The sequence below is a fragment of the Lipotes vexillifer genome, unplaced genomic scaffold (genome assembly GCF_000442215.2).
Source record: "Lipotes vexillifer unplaced genomic scaffold, Lipotes_vexillifer_v1.1 scaffold459, whole genome shotgun sequence".
NCBI classification, from domain to species: Eukaryota; Metazoa; Chordata; class Mammalia; order Artiodactyla; family Lipotidae; genus Lipotes; species Lipotes vexillifer.
Window position 1 is genome coordinate 1134095 of NW_006769874.1, and position 13845 is coordinate 1147939.

The 13845-nt window shown below is 51.4% G+C and overlaps 1 protein-coding gene across 1 annotated transcript in view; it reads right to left on the bottom strand.

Moving 5' to 3' along the window:
• The window catches only part of RNASET2 (ribonuclease T2), a 21833-nt gene extending 8570 nt beyond the window's left edge, over positions 1–13263 (bottom strand). Inside the window, exons 1-6 of the mRNA XM_007445914.1 lie at positions 13251–13263; positions 12921–13088; positions 9913–9973; positions 6690–6745; positions 5246–5303; positions 1763–1836 (exon numbers count right to left, since the gene is read on the bottom strand). Of these exons, the coding sequence (XP_007445976.1) occupies positions 1763–1836; positions 5246–5303; positions 6690–6745; positions 9913–9973; positions 12921–12997 (326 nt within the window). The 5' untranslated portion in view covers positions 12998–13088; positions 13251–13263. The remainder of the gene's footprint in view (positions 1–1762; positions 1837–5245; positions 5304–6689; positions 6746–9912; positions 9974–12920; positions 13089–13250) is intronic.
• Positions 13264–13845: the final 582 nt, after the last annotated feature.

Here is a 13845-nt window from a genome sequence, read left to right on the forward strand (position 1 = left end):
GAGGCCCAGGGAAACCATCCACAGTGAGGCTGCATCGCCAACCAGGAATGACCAAACTCTCGCTCTTTTTCTTACAAGAATCAAAAAACCAACAAAAATCCTCCTTTGCAGAGGGTCATGCACATAGTATTTTTCAGGATGGCTGGTTGTGTTAATAGATTTAATCTTAGGGAATTATCTTGAGCACCAAGAGATACCAAGACCCTCTCCTTCGCATATATGAATCTTATTTGAGATTGAAGAGAGAAGTTTTCGGACGTGAGCCTGCCCCTTAAGGACAGGAGAGGCCGGGGTGCCTCCATGGATGCTTTATCACCTGCACACCAAGGTGACCTGGGCCACAGCTACCCAAGTGCAATCACCAGGGAGTCGGTAATGGCAGGGCCACGGGGGCCGAGTCCACATCCAAAGGCATAAATATTCGCCAGAGTGCGATATTACCTTTTCCATTTAGAACAACAGCTTTTAAGTGTGTAATTTATCCTGAAAAGGTAAATCATTTTGCCTTTATTAGAACACAAAGTTGAATGTGTGTTCCGCCCACACCACTGGATCAAATCTTGAAGCACTCAGCTCACGGGAGGCCATCTTTGTGTACGTTTAGTGATGGATTTTTAAGCCACTTGACAAAAATCTGATTGACTCTATCACGGAACATCCTAAGAACCGTCTCTTTTGTTCACTTAGTCACCAAGGACTCTGCTCTGAAGTATACTGTGAAGTGCTATCTGAAATTTTTTTATTGTTTTTCACGATTTCAACTCATGAAGGCCATAATCTACTTTGAAACCGCTTTCTAGAACACAGGCCGCACAGAGCCAGCACTGGAGACCTGGACCGCTCGTCTCCCAAATTTCAGGAGGGCTTCTCTCTTCCCGTGCAGGGGGCACAGCAGCCTCCAGACCCAGACCCGCGCGTCCTAAAACACCTCTCCCTGCCACGCACCCTCGAGTGAACTCAAACCGAACACCAGTGAACCAGGGGGCCAGACGTCACTGTCACTCCATTTTGTTTCAAAAAGCTTTTCTCCAAATTTAACTCTTCCTGAAGAGTCTACACAAAAATATTTCAAAGTTAAATTAATCACTTTGGACAAAATCTGTTTCATTGTCATGTGAATTATAAATTGCCACCCTGCAGTGAGGGAGAAAATGAAGAATTATCTTCGGTTAACGTAATGTAAATAAAAGGAATGTCAACTTTATCTTCTCCAAAAGCAACGATTTAAAAAGGTCTGTTGAATTAAACAGAGCACGTTTCTCCTCGGCTCAGCTCCCGCTGAACTGAGGACACTGGGACGGACGGGGCTCAGCCTCAGTGAAGACCTCACCTTCTCTCCGCCCTGAGTCACAGGAGAGAGATCACTGTCTTGTGAGGACATCTTTTTCCTTAATCAATCTCAGGACAACAGCACCATTTCGCTGAGAAACATTCTCTCTTGTCTGATTTGGAGCGACGGCATCTTAGACATGCAAGTATTTGGCTTAATTAAGCCTCAGGAGAGGAAGTTTTTAAAATGAAGTAACGAACGATCTAACAGATTAAAAAGGAAGTTTACAAAGTAAATTCTACCTGCCCTCATTTTTTATCTGTTGAAGACCAGCTCCAAAAATGGCGCAGCGGATGAAAGGCCCCTGCAGCTTCTGGGCCTTGGGAGACAGGCTCTACACTACCTGTGCTCCCGTAGTTCCATCTGGAGCAGCCCCGAAGCTCTCACACCTGTGCTTCAAGGCCCGTGACGGCCCCCAGAACTCAGACTCACCACAAATGGAGGCTGCGGTTAGGAGACGGATGCAGCAGATCAGGCCAGTATATCCTCATGTCTGGCAAAAGGTCCTGTGCAGAGTGACAGCGATAATAATAAATCGAGGTAGGACCTAACAACTCAAAACCTAGAGGGCAAATCTGAGAAACTAATACATAAATAGAACTGAGCTCTGTGAATTAATAACACTCAGGTGAGTAAAATGATTCTGGGTTTATTTTGCATGAAGTGTTTCTTAAGATGTATCTAAACGTGAAATCTGGGTAACCATGAAAGTGTATTTGAAAATACAAGCTCTGACAGGTGAATGGATAAACAAATTGTGTCCATCCACATAATGGAATATTATTCAGCACTAAAAAAATGAGCTATCAAGCCATGAAGATACATGGAGGAACCTTAGTACATATCACTGAGGGAGAGAAGCCAACCTGAAAAGGCTACCTACCGTATGATTCCAACTACACGACATTCTAGAAAAGGCAAAACAATGGAGACAGTGAAAGTCAGGGGTTGCCAGGGGTTGAGGTTGGGGAGGGATGAACAGGCTGAGCACAGGGGACTTTTAGGGCCGTGAAACTACTGTGTATGATATTATAATGGTGGATACATGTCATTACACATTTGTCCAAACCCATAAAAACCACACAACACAAACCTAACGTAAACTATAAACTTTAGTTGGTAATAAGGTATTAATACTGGCTCATCATTTGTAACACGTGTACCTCACTAACGCAGATGTTTGCACTGGGGGACGCTGTACAGGGTAGGGGCATGGGGGGAAGTGTGTGGGAACTCTGTCCTTTCTACTTTGGAAATTTTCCGTTTTAGGTTTCTAAAACTGCTCTAAAAAAATAGTGTCTACTAATGAAGTCAAACACAAAATACAAGTTCTCACTCTCCCTAGAGAAGAGCTTGTCTGGCCTGGGCAGTCTTAGCCCTACACTGGTCAGTCACCCTGAACTGAGCAGCGTTCAAGTTTACTTTCCAATTCCCACACACCCACGAGGCCAGGAAAGGTTCCATTAAAAGAAGATGTGTAACCAGGCCCAGGATGACCTCACCTTCTCAGTCCTGCCACCACTCCCACTGTGATGGGTCCTTCCCACCAACCCAGCAGCTATGAACCGATTTCACACACTGCCCCTGACCTCACACGGCTGGACATCTCCCCGGACGCTGCCCTCCCTGACTGTCTCCATTCCCACCTACCCTCCGCCTGCCACAAGCTGGCTTCAGCCCCCATAGCCCTCGGGGGAGCCGGGTGACGATATAATTTATTGCCCAAACTAGGCTGCTTTTGTTTGGGACAGATGCTAGATTGGACACTCTGCTACAAAGTAAAGCGGCACTGTTCTGAACAAAGGGCAGCTGCCGGTCACCTCATGGCCTGGGCCCACAAGCCCTCCATCCAAAGGGCCCCCCGCCTTCCCTTCAGGAACCCTGGTTACACTCCTTCGCGAAGCTCCCCTCTGGCTGCTTCTCCGCGTGGCGCTCGTCCTTCCTGCTCTAAACGCCAGGGCTACTGGAGGCTGGTCCCTGCCAGCTCCACACTACCCCATCCGCACTCACGCGTACACCTTACTGACTGCGCTGATGCCGAAGTTCATCTCCAGCTCAGACCTCTCTCCTGACACACTTACCCGACCTGGATGCTTCCAGGGCACTTCAAACTCAACGTGTCCACAGCTGACCCTCGATCCCATCTGCCAAGGCGCGGTCCCCTGGGCGGGGGAAGGAGGCTGACACCCACCTAGTTAGACAAGCCCCCACCCGGAGTCGGTCCTGCCTGCTGCTTCCTCCCCCTCCATCCCCACAGCCTCCGTCTATTCCAGGCTCCTGGCCTCTGGCAGGGACCCTGCAGAGCCTCCTCACTTAACAGGCAGGCAGCCGGGGCAACCATAGAAAAGCCACACTGGCTTCCTTCACTCTCCAGCTTGAATGCTTCCAACGACTTCCCTCTGGGTCTTCACGCAGACAAACGATCCTTAATCAGTACACAGGCTCTGTAGGACCTGGCCCTCAACACTGCCCCGGCCCACTGCTCACCCCCCCAGCCACACTGGCTTCCCCCCAGTTTCTCAAAAGCTCCGTCCTACCCCGGGGCCTTTGCACATTCTCCTGCCCCAGCCTTCCTCTCCCGTCTCCTGGTTAAGTCGGATTCCAGCCCTCTATCACCTCCTCAGGGGTGCCTGGCCCAGGTCCACCATCCTAAGCTCTAAGTACTCTCCCCCCAGGCACTCCACTTGTCACTCTGTGATGTGTGTGCTGGCTCCCGGCTGCAGGCAAGGTGGCCAGAAACCTCGTCCTGCTCTGCTCCCCGTGTCCCCAGCCCCTGGCCCGGTGCCCGATACACTGCAGGCATGCAGAACATTGTTATGAGTAAATTAACCTGGATGCCGCTGCAGGATCACAAGACCCTAACCAGGAACATTAGCGGGAGTCGAAGTCAGTCCGGGAAGAGAAAAGTATGTCTGAGGAAAGAGACCTCACCAGGCTTTGGGGCTCTGGCCTCTCAGGCCTCCAGGCTCACAGCACTGAAGGTCCTCATGAGAAGGAAAGAGGAGGAAATAATTCCATTTGGACTAGAACCTGTGATGAGTTTGGAACGAATTACCTTGTCCTCCTGGGGGCCACACACTCCTGGAAAGGGTCCGTAATTCTACCCCATGTTTTCAGGGAGGCCTCAGTAACCGCACAGGCCCTGCCCTGTGAATCCAGGTACTAGTTACCTTGAAAGCTGACTAGTCACACATGAGGGGTTGTCAGCACCCTGTGGAGAGGTGAACACACGCGTGTGCACGTGTGCGCGTGTAGGTGTGTGTGCACATGCAGAAGGAGTGTCTGCTACCAACTCTCGTATACCCCAGTGCCAGGAGGCCCTCTGTACCACGAGCCTTTGTCCTAGAAAGGCCCACCGCTCCCTCGCTGCTCACAGGGCCCACTGAGAAACCCACCCTGCCCGCAGCCAGCAAGGACAGCCTGGGGGCCACGGCGCCTCTGCAAGCCAGGGCCGCGCACACACGCCTGAGCACATGCCGAGCGGCCGGGGGTCCTGGAGCAGGGATGACGGGCCGCGGGCTGGGGCCAGGGTTACCTCACACAGTCACTGTGGCGCTTCGGGCCCGGGGCAGAGGAGGATTTAACTAAATGCAAATCATATTTAACTTGTGGGACTATTTCAGATATCAGTAAATGCTGGTGAATATATCTTAAAGCATGACTTTGAGGGCACACATAGAGGAGGAATGAATCTATTGGGAGATTGGGATTAACACGTACATGCTGCTCTATTTAAAATGGGTAACCGTAGCACAGGGAACTCTGCTCAATATTATGTGACAACCTGAATTTGAAAAAGAGTAGACCCATGTGTATGTATAACTGAATCACTTTGCTGTACACCTGAAACTAACACAACATAGTTAATCAACTATACTCCAATATAAAATAAAAAGTAAAAAAAAAAGTTAATACCTTTATCTCTTCTGGATTAAAATGCCAGGATCGGTTACATCCTTCACCTTTATCAGGCCTTGAAATTAAAATTGAACAAATAAAGAGAAATTAGTCTTGGTTGGGCTGGTTCCAAACGGCATGAGAAAACACCTGCGTTAAGGTCTGTAGAGAACGAAAGGGAGGTGACTTCTAACGGGGAATTCCTTCTGCCACGTGAGTCATGCTCGGGCACAAGCGGTCACTATCGGAGTTTCTTTCAAAGTGGAAAGTCCTTCAAAACATCCAGGCACAATGCAGACCGGCCGACTTCCTAGCAGAGGAAGCAAATTAAACAAGCCGGTAGGGGGCGCCCCGGAGCCGGCCCGGCAGGGATTTCTGGCCGGGTTCTGAGTCTGCAAATGTCCACTCATCAGCCACAGTGTGAGAAGAGCATGAGTTCCCGTCTCCTTAAAGGCGACGAGGATTAATGGGACAACATATGTATCATGCTCAGAAGTGCCTGGTGACGGCTTAAGATTGGCTGGTATGTTTCTTTCAGCACCGAGCACGTGCACCCTCCCGACCTGAGCATGTGACGCTGTCCTCCACGTGTCTAATTCCGGACGTGTCAACTCTCAGCCTCCACCTGCAGCTGACATCATGAGGGACCAAACCTGCTTTCCCCAGGGTCGGCAGGCCAGCCCAGCACCCGAGATCAGCCCAGCTCCCAGGGTGCTGGGTGCCGTCCCCCAGCTCAAGGACAGCCGAGGACGTGAGCAAAATCCCAGAAACCCAAAGGTGGGATGAGGCCAGGTCCTCAGGCCTCAGTTTAATTTGCTTCCTGCCGACCCCTGTCCCTGAGGGACGAGCAGCCCAGCACGAGGCAGGATGGCCCTCCTCTCGGGGAGAAGGGGGACCAGGCCGATCCCTTTGGGCAAATTAGCACACACAGTTCAACATCACAAATATACGCACATACAACATCACAAATCACAAATCACAACATCACAAATCACAACATCACAAATATACGCACATACAACAAAAAGATAAACTAAGCAAAATGCAGGCAAAACCAGAAAAATAAATTTGGGTGTCTGTGAAGTAGGTATACTATACATACACATCATATACATATATATATATTTAATATACACACATTTATTTATTTACTTATTGTTATACATTTACTTATTGGCCCCAAAAGAAAATAAGAAAATTAAGATTTAGTGATCTAAAATGTATTGAGAATCCTTAAATGCATATTTAAACTAGACTGTTACTGTTCTATCAAAACAGAACTCAAGTACAACAGAAGTAAGGTTATGTTAGAAAGACTAAAGATGTTTTTCAATTAGGATCTGGTCTATTGAGTAAACTCCTAACAAATCACAAGTACACACATCAGGATCAGACTCAAGCTAGATCTCCAGGTCAGCCAGCTTCTGAGGCTGCTGAGGCTTTCAACGCATGTAGTACTTACCATAATCCGTGTATGGTCCAGTAATCTGGGGGGTCTTTGCAGTGGTTCTTAACTTCCTATGGAGAAAAGACAGAGAAGACAGCTGGTTTGTTGTTTGTTAAATACACTTAACAACCTTCCTTTCTTTTGACAAATATCAACAAGATCCAATACACGACTAACACGAAATAAGTTCCGTGGTAATTTACCATAAGCAATATTCATGAGAATACCACGGGGAGGGGGGCGGCTGGATATTTCATTGGAAATGAGTGAACCAACGATTTAGAAGACAGAATTTAATAGCTACTTTTGTTCTTTTTATGTGCTTGAAAATTAAGCCAATCTGATGGATACACTCATACTTACCCATGAATAATTTTCTTGTCATACAATCAAAAATGAGAACAAGAGGCTGACGGTATCCTGCTAAACTCGAGTTTGCCCAAATACAACAGCGGAATAATAAGTATTGAAAATTTGGAGCCAAGAAAAATGCCAAGGTGAGAATAGGAGCATATCCTTAACATTAAAGATAAACTCTAGAGATAAAAATCTCAGTGTAACACGTTTTAGGGACCTCCAAATTGTTTAGCTAAAATGGGGTTTTCCCAAAACAATAATCACCTCAGCTATCAGGCAGTGGGTCAGAACCCAGGCCCAGTAGCACCGCAGTGAATAAGCAAATGAATAGTACATGCCGGGTCTGGTGAGGAGTGCTGAGGCATCCTGCTGACGTGCAAGCCCCTCCTGTTTGAATCACCTTTTGATGGAGGGAGGCTGCTGCCTTTTACGGTTGGTCTGGAGATGAGGGCAGGCCTGGTTTAGGTGCCTGAAATGTCTGATGTGAGGCTACAGAGCAAGGGGGTAGAGGGCGGGAGGACAAAGTGTGGGATCAGAGCGAGAGGTCATGGACTTCATCTCATCCCCAAGGAAACCACATCCAAAGCAGGTGGGCCCTTTCCCACAGTGCGAGGCTGGGGACGGGCAGAGACAGGCCCCAGCGGGGATCTTCCTACCTCAGCTCTACACCCAGCGTCTCAGATGAGCCTTTAAGGGGGTAACTGAGGTCAAGGTGCCGCTTTCTTTCCCGCGTCAGCAAGCATTCGTGACCACTGAGGACAGACCTGTCCCTGCACCTGTAATGCGTACATCGCTCACAGGGGCAGGAGCCCAGAGACGGCCCTGTCCCCAGGATGACACTTAACTGGGATAGCAGGACCCTTGTCATGGCCGCCCTGGATCGAAATGAATCCCCTAACAATGATATTTTGCTAGTAATTGATTTTTTTCATTTCATTTCTGAAGCCTCAAGGCAGTAATGCACTTCCATGCATATTTAGTCAGCACACAGGACACCCACAAGTTTCGTCCCAGGCCCTGAAGGCAAATCTCCCAGTGTTACCCAGGGTAGGAGCTCCATACACAGGTCCGTCCTGAAGGAACCCACGGCTCCCATGCGTCCTCACTACGTAGGAGTGAGAGCTAGATTCCCAACAAAACTGAAAACAGCTTACAGGCAACTCCATTCTACCCACGGCCAACTGTCCTCCCTACCCTGGAGCAAAGAACCAGCACCAGAGGGAGAAAGACACAGGAAGTTGTAAAGTTTGGGAAACTAAAACCAGAGCAGTCTAATACAGTAAGAGATCCCCTGTTAGAAATGAGTTTCCAGGGGCAGCGTGGTGGCTGCCAGGGGTGGGGCTGGGGAAACAGGGAGAGAGATGCTCCTCAGAGGGTACAAACCTCCAGTTATAAGATGAACAAGCCTGGGGATCTAACGAACAGCGGTGATCACAGCGAATAACGCTGTTTCACGCACTTGAATGCTACAAAGAGAGCAGACCTCTAATGAGCAGGTCTCACCACAAGAAAGATGCGGTGGCCGTGTGTTGGGGGTTGGTAGCCGTGTGATGGGGGGGGTGGTAGCTAATGCTATGGTGACGAGGCTTTGCCATTTACACATGTCTCCGCCTCCCAGCACTTACGAAAAGGCCTCAAAATTGAGAATTTTCAAGTCAAAATTTCAGAAACACTGTCAAAAAAATTAGGGCCAGCTGAGCAATATGATGAAATGACTTTAGAGTCGTGACACCAATACCAGGATCGGCGCGACAACTGCCCCCAAGATGGACGGGCGGGACACGGCCCGCAGGCAGCAGGAGGGGCGCCAGCTGGCTGCTCTCGGGACAGAGCCTCTGCAACATGCTCTACAAGGACAAGGGCACCAGGCGAGGCAGGGCCAGACGGAGGCCACCCTGAAGGAGGGAAGGCGCCATCTGTGCCGAGCAGAGCAAAGGAGGCCGGCAAGGCTCCAGTGGAGACATTTTAAAGAGACTTGCGATAGTGGACGGAGGGGACAGGTCAAGGCCTGTCCCCGGAGGGCATACTGAAGTCCTAACCCCAGGCCCTTCTGAATGTGACTTTATCTGGAACAGGGTCTCTGCAGGTATCATCAAGTTAAGAGGAGGTCAGACTGGATGAGGGTAGGCCCTCAGTGCAATCCCGGGGGCTTCCCTGGTGGCGCAGTGGTTGAGCATCTGCCTGCCAATGTAGGGGACACAGGTTTGGGCCCTGATCTGGGAAGATCCCACAGGCCGCGGAGCTACTAGGCCCATAAGCCACAACTACTGAGCCTGCGCGTCTGGAGCCCGTGCTCCGCAACAAGAGAGGCCGTGACAGTGAGAGGCCCGTGCACCGCGATGAAGAGTGGCCCCCGCTCGCCACAACTAGAGGAAGCCCTCGCACAGAAACGAAGACCCAACACAGCCAAAAATAAAAAAATAAAAAAAAAAAGGAATGGAAAAATAAAAAAATAAACAGACACACGGATGGAGACCACGGCACGGAGGCGGGGCAGAGGCTGTGCCTACAAGCCAAGGAGCGCCGGCACCGCCACAAGCCAGGAAGAGGCCTGGAGCACATTCTCCCTCAAAACTTCCGGAAGGGGCCTGCGCACCTTGGTTTCAGACTTCTGACCCCCAGAACTGGGAGAATACATTCGTGATGCCTGAGCCAGCCACCGCCGTCTGTGGGCCTGTGTCACCGCCCCCAGAACCTCGCGCAAGGCCCTCCCCAAGGGACGGTCTCCGGCTGGGAAGGCGCCGCCTCGTGAGGCAGGACAGGCCGGGAGGTTCGGTCAGCAAGAGGCGCTCAGCGAGAAAACCTGCTGGGCAACCTCCTCTTCAACGGGGGGTGGGGGCGGGTGTCACTGGTCAGAGGGGCCGGTCGAGGCAGAACTCACCTTGCACACTGTCGCAGGCCAGTGGTGAACCATAATTAGTTTATGCCACTCATGGCTGTCACTGTTAAAAGACAAGGGACATATTTTTCAGGAGCTTTTTAAATAGTTACAGAAAGATCAATTCATCCATCCACTCATGCCAGTGTTCATTCAGGGAACACGGGGCGCCTGCCGCAGGGCCGGCGCTGCAGCTGCGCACGCGGCCCTGACACAGCTGGGGGACCAGGTCCCTACCATCCTGCAGCGCACCTGCCAGCGAGGGGGACGACGGCCGTGCCAACTGAGGACGCACGGGGACGTGCGGGGACGCACGGCGCCGAGGGCCAAGGACTGTGACTAAGGAGGACGGCAGGCCTGCCAGGTGGGGAGAGGGTGGAGATTTTGGATCAGGCAGCCGGGAGGGGCCCCGCTGAAGGGGAGCAGAGAGCGGCAGTGAGGGAATGAACGAGAAGGTGCCCTTCCCCTCAGGTGTTCACACGGTGCAGACACAGACCCCTTACCCTTCGGCAGCATTTGTGAGACCCAGAAGCCTGAAAACAGAATGGTTTTCGTAGCTCACGTGGCCACAGAACATCACCTAGGGTGGCACGCGAGGCTGCTGTCACCACCCCACCCACCGGGAATCTTTACTCGTTCTCTGTAGGATGGGTGACGTCTGATCCGAGGGGCTCCTTCCCACGTCCCCGTGAAACCCACCGGTCCCTCCCTGAGACTCCATGAGGGGTCGTGGAGTAGCATTCACACGGCGACCCTCCCTCCCACCAGGTGTGCAAGGCTTAGCACACACAGAGACAGAGGCAGAAAGGCCGGCTTGTGAAAATACTCGCTGTACAGACGGAAAACAGCAGCAGCAACAGGGGATACAACTCAAGCAGACACGTAATTCAGGATAAATGCATTTTTAGAAGCAAAGACTCAACAGCAAAACGGTATTAAGTTCTCACACATTAGTTTTGTAAATAGTTGAGTACTGCTGAATAAGTAGAGAATTCACGACATTTCGAAACTTTTTTCAGTCTGAACTAAATGAGCAAGTGCTCAGTACAAGAGAACAGAGAACTGCAGCACGAGCGTTAGAGCTGGGAGAAGAGTTGTTTGTTTGTTTTGTTTTTGTTTTTTTTCTGGGTACGAAAACCTTATTTCACATAGGTGGAAACTGAGGCTGGAAGGTCTGGCAGAGGCCGGGAAAACTAGACCACCAGTATGCAGCTTACAATAAAACTACCAAGACTCACAACGTCTGTCACACGATAGCCACCTACCACCCAGAGAGAAACATCCTCCCAAAGCGGCGGAGATGCTGACTGTGCTGTAAAGAGAAAGGCCCGCTAAGCAGAGAAAGAGGACCTGGGAAAACACCCGCTGACCTGTGAGGCTCTCAGGGTCTGAATCACCCGCACGTTCTCGAAACCATGCCTTGCTCGCCAATTCTATCAGTGGCATGAATCGCGAGAATCAGCTGGAGGTGACCACATACTACACATACTACAGCCTAACGTCTTCGCTGACATGTATTGATTACTATCGGGCAGGCATGGTTCTAAGCACATTCTGTACTTTAACTGATGTCTCCTGGCACCAAGGCTAGGAGGCAGGTGCTGTTACTCTCTCGACTTTAGGATGAACGACCTTGATGGAGAGCTCCAAGGTCCTACATCTGGATATAAGCTAGCAGTTCATACTCAACCCGTGCACCCACTACCTCTTCGATGATACACTCTTAAGTTGACAGCAACAATTAGTTAATTAATGTAGCTCTTTTTCAGAAAATACACTTTCTGGGAAAACTGAAATTTAATGTTACTTTTTAAAGTGATAAAAGAGCAACAGTGGTTCGTTAAAAAAGAAAAACAATTTACATTCCCACCAACAGTGCAAGAGGGTTCCCTTTTCTCCACACAGCCACTACGGAGAATAGTATGAACTTTCCTTAAAAAACTAAAAATAGACCTACCACATGATCCAGCAATCCCACTACTGGGCATACACCCTGAGAAAACCATTAATTCAAAAAGACACACGCACCCCAATGTTCACTGCAGCTCTATTTACAATAGCCAGGTCACGGAAGCAACCTAAATGCCCATCGACAAACAAATGGATAAAGAAGATGTGGTACATATGTACAATGGAATGTTACTCAGCCATAAAAAGGAACGCAGTTGGGTCATTTGTAGAGATGTGGATGGACCTAGAGACTGTCACACAGAGTGAAGTAAGTCAGAAAGAGAAAAACAAATATCGTATACTAATGCATATATGTGGAATCTAGAAAAATGGTACAGATGAAGCTATTTGCAAAGGAGAAATAGAGACACAGATGCAAAGAACAAACGTATGGACACCAAGCGGGGAAAGAAGGGGGTGGGATGAATTGGGAGACGGGCATTAATATATACACACTACTATGTATAAAATAGATAACTAATGAGAACCTGCTGTATAGCACAGGGAACTCTACTCAGTGCTCTGTGGTGACCTAAATGGGTGGGATGGGGGCTGGGGTGGGAGGGAGGTCCAAGAGGGAGGGGATGTGTGTATACACACAGCTGATTCACTTCGTCGTACAACAGAAACCAACGCAACGTTGTAAAGCAGCTATACTCCAATTTTTAAAAAAAAAGAAAACTGACCTTTTCCCAGGCCTGCGAAGTAAGTATGAACTCGTTCTGTTAACTGAAGCATTACCCAAATAAAACAGAAGAAAATTAAAATCTGGTTCTCAAATCTCGGTCTCCACTACCTTAGTAAAATGAGACTCCTCTCCCAGACAGGCTGTTTACCCCTTACACTGTCAGCTGCAACAGAAAGGATGGAAAGAGGGAACGAGAGGGAGCGGAGGAAGGAAGAAAGAAACCTGGAAAGAGGAACCACGACCACCTCACCAGGATACTGGACCCTGGACGGAAAGCGTGCGCGCAACGCCCCCGGGAGACGCTCGGAGGCTCCGGGCACCCGTGTCCCGCTGCAGGCCCTCCCGCCCCCCACCCCGCCCCTCCGCAGCTCACCTCCTCCAGAGCCCGCGCGCGCCGCCCAGGCAGCACAGCGCCAGGTACAGGGCGCCCAAGTGGGCCACGGGCTTCATCGGCCGAACCCGGCGGAGGACCCCGCAGGGGCACCAAGGCGCGGCCTTCCGAGGGCGCGAGGCCTTGTCCAGCGCCAGGCCCTGCGCTTCCCTAAAAAGGGGCAGATTTCCTTAAGCCGACCGTGCACCGGGCCGGCGGCCACCGAGCAGCGCGGCCAACAGCTGCCCACGGCCGAGGACGCGGCGGGCCCCCGAGAGGCTCCGGAACCCCGCCCGCCGACCACCGGGAGCCCCAGGGGCCCCGCTACCTCACCGGGACCTCCAGGCGCACAGCACTTCCGGCCCGCGCGGACCGCGACAGTCGCCTGGACCCCTCGACCCAAGCCGAGCCCTGCTTGTTTCCGCCCCGGGCGCCTGACGTCACGCCCCCAGCCCGGGACCAGCCCACAGCCTCGGACTCGCCCAGGGCGCCCCAACGCCACGCCCCTGTGCGACCGACGCGCGCCCGGCTGGCGAACATGCCACGTGAGGCCCCGACGCCACGCCCCTTCTGGAGGACACGCCCCTCCTGGAGGACACGCCCCCATCGGGAGGACAAGCCCCCGGCCCAGGTCAGTCCTTCTGCCCCCTCGCCTCTTCGACGCGGCTTCCCTTTCGGTGTAGCTCCCGGCCGCCTTTGGCCCGGACCCGTGAAGTCGACTTTAAAGCCACCTTCTCTGATGTCCTCGGTGCCGCGGCCCCTCCTCCCGGCGTTGAGCTGCCCGGGAGCCGGTGCTGTCAGGGCCAAGTGGCCAGCCCGTCAAGGAGTGCGACAGTGTGTGGAGACAGCGGCTTGGGGCCGCAGAAAAGTGCGGGGAGGAGGCTGCTCCCTTGGGGCCAGGCTGTGTTCAAGGAGGTGCGACCCTCGG